Here is an 11,328-nt window from a genome sequence, read left to right on the forward strand (position 1 = left end):
AATTTGGTGTAGAACTGGAGTTGTTCATTTTTAGTTAAGTTTGCATTGATGAAGTAAGCTCTTAGTGAAGCACAAGCATTTGTTAGCTCAAATCGATTTAAACTGAATTTTATATAAATCGTTGAAAAGTTTGTGCGACTACATTGTTTATCATTTTATGTTTATGTTTATCCACACTCTTAGACTTTGTCATGTTTATACACATACTTGAAAATAAAATAATAACTGTAACCAAAAAAATAAAATAAAAATTAGATATTTCTTCCTCCGCTAACATTAGCCAAATTTATTTAAGAAAGAGGTCATTAATTACTTGTTTCGGACAAACTATTTGGTGGCAGCTGATTATTGGCAAATTTAAGATGATTGACGTATGAACATTAATCAGCATTGAAGACTTGATCCTATCTGTCCTCACCAAATGCGAGTTGATTTATTCATCATTTCACAAGTTTGGTCATTCAATTGTTGAAGTAATTGAATCTGTGAATTGCAGAGATTGTGCATACCTAGAGTAGTTACCTACAAGTCTCCTTTTATCTGTTGAAGCCTGTAGGCCGGAGACTATAGTAGTATTAGAATTTGTAACCATTATACGATTAGACTAATTCACAAGGGAAGCACCATCACGAATGGAGGTTGGAACAAGTAATTGACTTGAGGTTGCAGAGAGTAATGTAACCCTGACAATACCCTAAATAAATAGCAGGTCCCTCTGTTTTGCCCTAAAAGAAACAACGAGTGCAACTCAGTAACTTACTCGATGGAAGGAATTCCGAAACATATTATTCCTGGATGCAATCTTTGCACGGATAGTCCAATATCACCCCTTCAACCTCCCACATATGGGAATTTGATTACCGTTCTTAGCATTGATGGCGGGGGCATCAGAGGACTTATTCCCGGAACTATACTTGCCTTTTTAGAATCTCAGCTTCAGGTAGCTTCAAATTTTGATATTTTATGTATGTTTTGCTTTGTTTTTTACGAATTAATTGAGGTTTTGGGGTATATACAGAAGCTGGATGGTGAGCAAGCGAGATTGGTTGATTATTTTGACGTCATTTCCGGGACTAGTACCGGTGGCCTCGTGACCGCCATGCTAACTACGCCAAACCCCAAAGAAGGGAACCGCCCTCTTTTTGCTGCCAAAGATATCAACGATTTCTACCTTCAACACTGTCCTAAAATCTTTCCACAAGATACGTGGTAATGATCAGGGTAACAAGTTAGAATTAAGTTAATTAAGATGAATATAAATCATTTCTCAAGCAGTTATTAAGATGATTTTCCGTTCAGTTGTTGCTTTGGACCAGCTACAAGTATGGTAAAATCTCTAATGGGACCAAAATATGACGGTAGATATCTCCATGGTCTTTTGAGGGAAAAGCTGGGAGAAACTAGATTGCACCAGACCCTAACAAATGTAGTGATCCCAACTTTTGACGTCAAGCGACTCCAGCCTAGAATTTTCTCCAGCTATGAGGTGCAAGAATTAATACATGAAAAACTATTTTGTTTTTGTCTAATGCCGCTTTGGAATTTATGAAATTTCCATCACGTAGGTAAGGATGGATCCTTCCACAGATGCTCTATTATCGGATATTTGCATTGGAACTTCTGCAGCTCCAACTTACCTTCCCGCCCATCATTTTCAAACTCAAGATTCCACTGGTGAACCAAAAGAATTCCATCTTATTGATGGAGGAGTTGCTGCTAATAACCCGGTACGTGCAAATTGATATGATGGGGATTTAGTGTTATTCTGGTGAAAATCTTAATCGTGCATGTTATTCTTTCAGACATTGGTTGCCATAAATGAAGTGACCAAAGAAATCTTTCGTGGGAATCCTGATTTTTTCCCTATAAAGCCGACTGATTACACTCGGTTCCTGGTTGTATCTTTGGGGACTGGTTCACCAAAATACGAAGAGAAGTACGACGCTAGTGTAGCAGCTAAATGGGGTGTTTTGGGATGGTTGGCCGGCGAGCACTCTACTCCATTGGTGGACATTTTCATGGATGCAAGCAGTGACATGGTCGACTTTCACATTGCCACTGTTTTCCAAGCACTTCAATCTGAAAAGTGCTATCTCCGAATTCAGGTTTGCACAAGAAAATTATCACCAAAAAAGCAACATATGTACGTATATGAGTCAAAGTCAAAGCTCAAAATCATGCAGGACGATACACTGTCGCAGCAAATGTCATCTGTGGATATTGCCACCAAGGAAAACCTGGAGAATCTTGTAAAAGCCGGAGAAGAATTGCTTAAAAAGCCTGTTTCCGTAGTGAATTTGGAGAATGGCCGACTTGAACCGACAGGTGACTGGACAAATGAAGAGGCTCTCATCAGGTATGCAACATTTGCACTGTCTGTTTGTCTATCTTATTTAACATATATAAATATATATATATGTTGGCTTTCAATAATTCTAGTATTCTACAGAGTAGCACAAGTTCTTTCCAAGGAGAAGCGGCTGCGCGACGCGAGATCACCCCATGGAAAGCTTTCGATAAAGGAAGATGAAGACTGCGCTCACATTAATAACACAAGTACCTAATTTAGTTAGCTTTCAAAGTAGAATTCTATGTTATCTCCTAATCCTTTTTGGCATTTTATAACTTGGTGCAAGTGTTTCTGCCTTCTTTATGTAACCATAAATACAATACGATTATTATTATTATTATTATTATTATTATTATTATTATTATTATTATTATTATTATTATTATGGTAAACTACTACACATTTAGTACTTAGCTATCACTTTTATTTTGTTTTGATCACCCAAATATTTTTTTTCTAAAATCATACCTAATATTTAGTTTTAATTTCATTTTAGTCACACACCGTTAGAAAATCAATAGTAACATTAATGAGTAACCATAAGATTATGCCATGTCATCATTGAAAATATTTAAAAAATGTAACATTAACAATTCTGTTAATTTTTTTAATATGGATGACCAAAATGAAACAAAGAAAACGTAACGTTAAATATATAATTTTGAAAAAAATTAGTTAGGTAACCAAAATGGAACAACAATGATAGTTGGAGACTAAACATGTACTTTAACCTTAATACTAATATTAATATCCAATATTGGCCAGTGATTTACTTTGTTCAAGAAACTTGCATGATTTACTTTGTCTTACAGAAACTTGCATGGAAACATACTCTGATTATGACACCAGAGGCGGTACAGATCATTGGCCAGTGACGTAGAATGGTTTGAAAAGTACAGTCAACGTGGACCACTTCCTCCATTAGTAGAAGTCCTCAATAATTTAATTTTTTTACTGATTCTTTGAACCGCAAAGCATATAACAAATCGACAGTGGTTCACCTGTCGATAATTTAATGGAAGGCTTTTCAATCTGGGGTCTGAACCACTGCATATTTGCTCATATACTATATGGTCAAGTTTCACGTGTTGAAGTTTCAAATATAGGGCAAAGCATTTCCATTTTGAAAAGTAAACTTCAAAATCTACAATTAACTCCTTCAAACCGAAGAGTTTTCTTAAAGTTGCAGTTTTATGATGCATGTCGCAAACAACATAAGTTGGGGTTTCAGTCGACCAAGCTTCGTCGATGTATCCAAGAAAGTGTTTTATTTAATTAAATAATTTGAAATTCATAAATAAAATCTTCCAATCATATATTGACACGTATCACGTTTTAATTGGATAGTTAAATTTATTTAATTAAATTAAAATAGTGACTAAATTGATAGAATATGTAAATATTAAGGACCAAATGTATAATTATGCCAATATTAAGGACCAAATATATAATTATGTCAAATTATTAACGGACACGTCAGATTATCCGTTATTTTTTTAACGGAGAGTGGTCTGATTGAATCAATTAAAAAATTTGGTGGTCGAATTGAGACAAAAAATAGTTTGGTGGTAAGATTGATTAATGATCATAGTTTGGTGGTCTCCCGTGTAGTTTACCCTAATATTAAATACTAATGAATAAAAAAAAATAGTGTATGATTACCAAATTGGGCCGGGATTTTTTTATAAGTCGGATGAAATTGTATCTAAGACTCAAACTTTAATTCACAGTTAATAAATACTTAATGAAATGAATAAATTTATTTTAAGTATTTATGTATTAAAAAATAAATTAGACATATTATCTTTATAATTATCTACTAAATTATTTTTTTTGAATATCCATCCATTATTATATAAAAAAGTAAATCTGATATGATGGTATACAATAAGAAAAGAATTAATTTCATTATCCCATTTGGGATTTATTACAACTAAAAACTTAAAATGATTATTAAACCATATTTTTAAAAATTACAAAATAATGATAAAATTTATAAATTTTAAAAAAGTCGTTGGTCAACGAGTAAACGGGTAATAATCAGCAACAGTCACATGGAACTCGTCACCTCGAGATAACGAATTCGACAGGATAAGATTTAAAAAACTTAAAATTAAAAGAAAAATGAATTTATTTTTTTTAAAGAAAAGTAAAAAAAATAATCAAAAAATAAATTGTTTACAAAAAAACTACAAAGAAAATTTATCTATATTTTCTAAGTTCTTGAATATATCGATGAGTGGTCGAATGATAATGGTGTGGGGCTCGTCGAGTACATTGGGGTCGTAGGCCTTGATCATCATTATCTTGCCGAGAAGGTGTACTTAACACACTCTGCGATCCACCTTCAAAAAACGGTGATGAGCTTATGATATTTGATGCCATCATTGCAGTAACTGGTTCGACTTGGTTGCTACTTATTTGACCATGTAGGATATGGTCCCAATCACTCGTAATCGCATATTATGTTGAAGATGCTTGAGTATATTGTGGTGCATCGCATGAACCTCCAACCTAATTCGGTCGAGTCTCTGCTGAAGTACAAAATGGAGGATAGAAAATGAAACTAGCCTGAGATGCATAATAGTACTCTTTAGTTGCAGATGCTGAAGCGAAATAAGACGACGACGATGACGCTTTCTTCTTGGACTTGGACTTGGACCTGGCATATGTGGCGTGATGATGTTTCCATTCTCTTCTCTCTTCAGGTGTCATGAGATATGGTTTCCCATTTCCTTCGTAATTTCGGATATAGGGAGAATAGTCAAAATCTAGGTAAAGTAGTGTAATGTCGTGACGCGGGGGAGCGATAGTTCAGGTTGATTCCATAGGTCGATGTAGTAAGCGTGCGTTCCGGACAATTTTTGTTATGTACCCACGTGTATCAATTGAATGAAGCGTGTCCACATCAACCATTTACGTAGGAATCGACTGGTGTGACACAAACTGTCGCATCACTCTATCAGCAGCATGCTACTCAACAATCGCAAAGTGTAATAACGGTGTCACAGTACACCATAAGTGGGACCCCTAAAAAATCACCTTGACAATAATTGGTTGATATCGTCGTCAGCATACGAAAGCCAAGAGAATTGTAAATATTAAATATAAAAGTTAGCATATACAAAGTTAAAAAGATTCAAAATAATAAAAGAATCGTATGTCATACTGCATATCGACTGGTGATGTCGATCCTCATCCGTATATCTCGTGTAGTGGCACCCGCCAACTTTGTCTCGGATATTTTCTAATGTCATCTAAAATATTTAAAAATAAAAAATTATAAACAAATAAAAATTAATTAAATTTATGAAATTAAAAAGGTTAAATAAATGAAGTTAAAAATTATCGTGCAGCCAGTAAAAACTCAACCGGGGCTGATGTAATTGGCATAAAAACGGGAATCGATACCAAGCCCACGACTGTAGCAGTATTAGACAACCAATTACATCAGCTTTTCGATCCATTTGACAATTGCAGCCTTGAAAAGCTCCCGGTACTTAAAGGCTAGAATTGTCGAGTCCCAACTTGTATTACGGCACACAACGAAGTCTTGTAAATATTGTAGATACTGAGTATGCACCAAATTACCAGATTTATCAGGTAATAATACCCCTCCAATCACTGGGAGAAGAAATGCTCGGGACGTAAAAATAACCTCTGCCTCGATAGACTTTACCGCCACTTGGAATTCGGATTCCAACCATGTTATCCATACCCGATAGCCCTCGATAATGTCGGATGGTGGCCATTTTTCTAAAACTTTGTAAACCATCGTCTTGGGGTCGTAAATGTTCTAGCTCACCACAGGGGCTCCATTCACAGGAACACCGAGTTGGCAAGCAACATCTTCGCTTCACCACTCGAGAAATGGAACGTGTGCATCTTAGACCTCCAATGTTCGATCAGAGCCTTAATCAACGTCGAGTATAGCTTAAAGCCACTTACAAATATGGTTGGAAATAGACTTGATTACTACAGATATATCAACTTTTGCTGATGCGAGTCTCTATATGTCATCCCCCACTTACGAATATTCCATTCATCGTCCGACCGACGTTAGATCAACAAAACATGGATGTTATCCAGGCGCAACATATATTCTCGGGTTGCCATTTTTTGAGATTTTCACAAAACGTATGATTTTTTCATTTTTTGGATTTAGGGTTTGATGAAAAACTAAAACCTCAAACTCCTATTTATAGCCTTACCCTCAACTGCTATAAATGGCTAGAAATTTCAAATTTCTAGTCGAACTCGACACTTCGAGGTGATGAGTTCCAAGTGAAATTTATTGATCGTTTCCTCGTCTACCCGTTGACCAACTGCTACAAAACAGTTAGTTATTTTGAAATTGAAGGAAATTATCACCTCAACGTGATGGGTTCCATCTAATTTTTTTTAATTTATAGATTTTTTATTTTATAATTTTAAAAAAGAATTTTTAAATGGACTCGGCACCTCGACATGATGAGTCGTATTAATGATAATAAAATTGTTGAAAACATTTCTTGATATTTCGATATAACAAATTAAGTTAAATGAATTTTAAGATTTTACAAAAGATTTTACAAATTTATATTCGATTCAATTAACCGAATATCAAATTATTACTCCAAGTTTTTCAAGATCAATTTTAATCCTTACTGAATGTGTAAAATTGTGATTTGTACTTAAACTATTTTTGAAACAATTTTCACAAAGTATTTTGAACCAAAAACAAGCCTTAAATCAATTATTCAAAGGCATGCACTGATGCATCAGTCCATGCATCGATGCATCGATGAATTAATTGAACATCGAATGCATTCCATGCACCGATGCACTCTCCATGCATCGATGCACTCTGAATATTTTCAAAACATCGAATGCATTTGATGCATCGATGCATAAGCCATGCATCGATGCACCAGGCTATTTTTCAAACATCGAATGCATTTCATGCATCGGTGCACACTTGGTGCACCGATGCATCAAGTGTTCCAACGGTCAAAATATTTGAATTTTACACGAATGCACCGATGCATCCTTGATCATGCATCGATGCATGAGACGCTCTACCTAGAAAAATTAATTGTTTTCACACTTAAACGGCTCTATTGACTCCACTAATTATCACCAACGTTCAGAATTGATTCAAGGAGTATTTAAACAAGTTTTGAAGCCATTGATCAACAAGAAGAAACAATAAGAAACATCAAGCAACTAGAATCAAGAGAGAATCAAAGAGAAAGCATCAAACCTCAAGTTTGAGCATTTCAAGCCTATTTTTCATCCAATATTCATTTGCTTTCAAGAACACTTTTGTACTCAATTGTATTTATCTTTTAGTGTTCTTTTCTTTGTTCTAGAATTGTGCAAACATCTTACCTTGTGAGGTTTTCCTTGTAAGTTTGCAAATTTGTAATCTTCTCTTTGGGAAAAGAGTGTTCTTAAGAATTGGGTAATATTCTTGAGGGTATTGTAAGGTTATCTCTTTGGCCTCAAAAGAAAGAACAAAATAGTGAATTTGTTGGAAAATCCTTAGTGTGGATAGCTAAGGTAGTGGACGTTGACTTTGATTGAGAAAGTCGAACCACTCTAAATCGTTGTGCAAATCTTTTCAATTTTCTGCAAAAGCTTCCACCGAATTTTTAATTGCCAATTCACCCCCTCTTGGCTAATTCTGTCGATCGATTAACTCAACAATTGGTATCAGAGCCTCACTCATTTGAAGGTTTAATCACCTCTTGAGTAGATCCGGGAAGAGTTAAATCGATAAAGATGGCGTCCACTTCCGATTCATTCTCCATGGAAGAATCCAGACCAATTGACGTGCCTCCACACTTCAATGGAACAAATTATCGTCGTTGGAAGAGGTTCATGATGATGTTTATTCAAGCACATGATATGGAAGCTTGGATGATAATCGAGAACGGATATTCTTTTCCTACGAAGAAGGTAAAGAAGTAGAGTAATCAAGAACGGAAGGAAGCTCAACAAAACACAAAGGCTATGCATATGTTGTGTTGTGCAATTGATCCTAATGTATATAAAGGAGTTTCTTCTTGTTCAAGTGCCAAGGAAATGTGGGATAAGCTTGAGGAGATCTATGGAGACCAGGAAAAAGAAGAACCAATAAAAGTGATGTCTCTATTAGCTCTCACAGAGCCAAAGGTATCTTCTAACTCAAATAGATTAAATTCAAAATCTTTTAGTGAGTTACAAGATGCTTATGATGAATTATTTTTGGAGTTTGAGACCATGAACTCCAAATACAATAAATTGATTTCTAAATTTATTACTAAAAATGATCTTATTTTGAAAGCTAAAAAGGACTTGGAAAATAAAAATGAAATGTTGAAAAGGAGTTAGAGCTTTCAAAAATAAAATCGGAAAACTTTGAAAAAGAAATTTTCAAATTAAACAAACTTCTTCTAGAAACTAAAATGGATTTTGAAAAACAAAATGAAATTTCGAAGAAGAATTTAGAGCTTTCAAAGATAAAATTTGAAAGTATGGAAAAGGAAATTTTCTATTTAGAAGTTAAGCTTGAATGTTTAACAAAAGAAAAAGAGATCATTTTAAATAATTCATCTAGTTCAATAATGACAATATGCTCACATTGTCATTATCATGGTTATAAGGAACATACTTGTCCTTTAAAGAAAGGAAAACGATTTAAAATTAGACAAGTATGGGTTCCAAAAGGAACAAGAGGCATTGAAACTAATGTTCAAGGATCCAAAGCAATTTGGATACCAAAATACACTTAAATGTCTCTTGTAGATGTGTGGGAGCAATGGTGATGAAGATGATGATATTCAAGATGCTCTAGCCACACATGAAAAAGGAATGGGTAACCTCTAAACTTAATGTTATTATTTTATTTGGTTGCTTATTTAGTTTGTGCATACATGAGGTTTTAAATGTTGAATAATTTTTTATTTTGCATAATTGTTTTATTCTCATGTATGTTGAAAATATGGTTATGATGAACATTTTAAAGTTATATTTTTTTTTTAGAATTTTAGTTCATCATAATAAAACTTGGTCAAAATTTTAACGTAATTGATATTCATTTTAAACCATTGATATCAATTTTCAAACAATTTGATTTTTGACCTTAAATTTTTTTCTAATGTTTATGCAAGTAATTTCAAAGTTTTAATGATATCTCTCTAAATCGATATCAATCTTTAATGCATAACATCTTTGTAAAACTTTATGCATATGCTCTTAATTTTGATAATCAACATTGCATAATGTTTTATATGTGAATGGATTAAAGCATAATCTATTGAGTATTAGTCAATTATGCGATAAGGGATTCAATGTCTTGTTTGAAATTAATGGTTGTAAAGTCATTGACATTGCATCTAATCGGATTATGCTTGTTGGTCATAAAATAGGAAACATTTACATGGTGCATTTAGACTCTATTGATATGACTAATTTATGCCTAGTTTCTAAGAATGAGCATGATAGTTGGTTATGGCATAGGAGACTAGGACATGCTAGTATGAGTGTTTTGCAACGGTTAATTCAAGGAGACCTAGTAAGAGGGTTGCCTAAGCTTAAATTTGATAATGATAAAATCTGTGATGCTTGTACTAAAGGAAAACAAAAGCGAGTTTCTTTTAAATCTATTAATGATGTATCAACTAGTAGAGTATTACAATTGATCCATTTAGATCTTTTTGGGCCAACTAGAACTACTAGCTTGGGTGGAAAACAATATGCATTTGTCTTGGTAGATGACTATTCTAGATATACTTGGGTTCTATTTTTAAGTACTAAAGATGAAGCATTAGAACATTTCATCACATTTTCAAAAATAATCCAAAACGAAAATGGTTACTCTATCACTAGTGTTAGAAGTGATCATGGTACTGAATTTGAAAATCTTGGATTTATTGAGTTTTGTAATTCTAATGGTATTAGCCATAATTTTTCAGCACCTAGAACCCCTCAACAAAATGGAGTTGTTGAGAGGAAAAATCGAACTTTAGAAGAAATGGCTAGAACCATGCTTTGTGAAAATAATTTGCCAAAATATTTTTGGGCGGATGCCACAAATACCGCTTGTTATGTTGTAAATCGAGTAATGATTAGGCCAATTATAAAGAAAACTCCATATGAAATTTTCAAAAATAAAAAACCTAACGTTAGCTATTTTCATCCTTTTGGATGTAAATGTTTTGTTTTAAACAACGGTAAAGAAAACCTTGGCAAATTTGATGCTAAAAGTGATGAAGGAATTTTTCTGGGTTATTCCTTAAATTCTAAAGCCTATTGTGTATTTAATAAAAGAACTTTAGTTGTAGAAGAGTCTATACATGTTGTTTTCGATGATAATACCCTTCTGAGGAAGGATTTTTGTGTGAATGATGATGTAGGTGTTATAAATACAAATGACGTTAGACATGACGTTGGAGAACCATCATCAAAGGAAGAAACGAAAAAATGAGGAAACTCATGATCCTCTTGAGAATCCAACCATTGAAGAAAGGGAAGTATCTTATCCAAGAGAGTACAACTATGTCAAGGATGGTGAAATTATAGGTGATCCATTAAAAGGGGTAATAACTCGATCTTCTCTTAGAAATATTTGTAATTATGTTGCATTTATCTCATGCATAGAGCCTAAGAATATTAAAGAAGCATTAAATGATGAACATTGGATTATGGCTATGCAAGAAAAGTTAAATCAATTTGAGAGAAGTAAAGTATGGACATTAGTTGAAAGGCCTAGTAATAAATCTACTGTAGGTACTAGATGGGTATTTAGGAATAAGCTTGATGAGAGTGGTAATATAGTGAGAAACAAGGCTAGACTTGTTGCTCAAGGGTATACTCAAGAAGAGGGCATAGACTATGATGAAACATACGCTCCCATAGCTAGGATGGAAGCAATTAGAATGTTATTAGCATTTGCATGTTTCAATGAATTTAAATTATATCAAATGGATGTTAAAAGTGCATTTTTAAATGGTTTT

At 33.7% G+C, this 11,328-nt stretch overlaps 1 protein-coding gene across 1 annotated transcript; it reads left to right on the plus strand.

The window, feature by feature from the left end:
• The first annotated feature begins 613 nt into the window (after window positions 1-613).
• On the plus strand, window positions 614-2,663 carry LOC120194015 (patatin-like protein 2). The gene is made up of 7 exons (XM_039196417.1): window positions 614-940; window positions 1,019-1,209; window positions 1,300-1,486; window positions 1,566-1,727; window positions 1,803-2,105; window positions 2,184-2,356; window positions 2,450-2,663. Exons 1-7 carry the CDS (start codon window positions 764-766, stop codon window positions 2,562-2,564), a joined length of 1,308 nt encoding a protein of 435 aa, XP_039052348.1. The 5' UTR covers window positions 614-763; the 3' UTR covers window positions 2,565-2,663.
• Window positions 2,664-11,328: the final 8,665 nt, after the last annotated feature.

Source organism: Hibiscus syriacus, unplaced genomic scaffold, assembly GCF_006381635.1.
Source record: "Hibiscus syriacus cultivar Baekdansim isolate YM2019G1 unplaced genomic scaffold, ASM638163v2 tig00116997_pilon, whole genome shotgun sequence".
NCBI lineage: Eukaryota > Viridiplantae > Streptophyta > Magnoliopsida > Malvales > Malvaceae > Hibiscus > Hibiscus syriacus.

What these genes read in the sequence shown, in the direction of transcription:
- LOC120194015 (XM_039196417.1), top strand. Translation starts at nt 764, where the DNA reads ATGGAAGGAATTCCGAAACATATTATTCCTGGATGCAATCTTTGCACG. An exon ending in GAATTTTCTCCAGCTATGAG is followed by an intron (nt 1,487 to 1,565) that starts GTGCAAGAATTA and finishes TCCATCACGTAG; the next exon opens with GTAAGGATGGATCCTTCCAC. An exon ending in AATGAAGAGGCTCTCATCAG is followed by an intron (nt 2,357 to 2,449) that starts GTATGCAACATT and finishes AGTATTCTACAG; the next exon opens with AGTAGCACAAGTTCTTTCCA.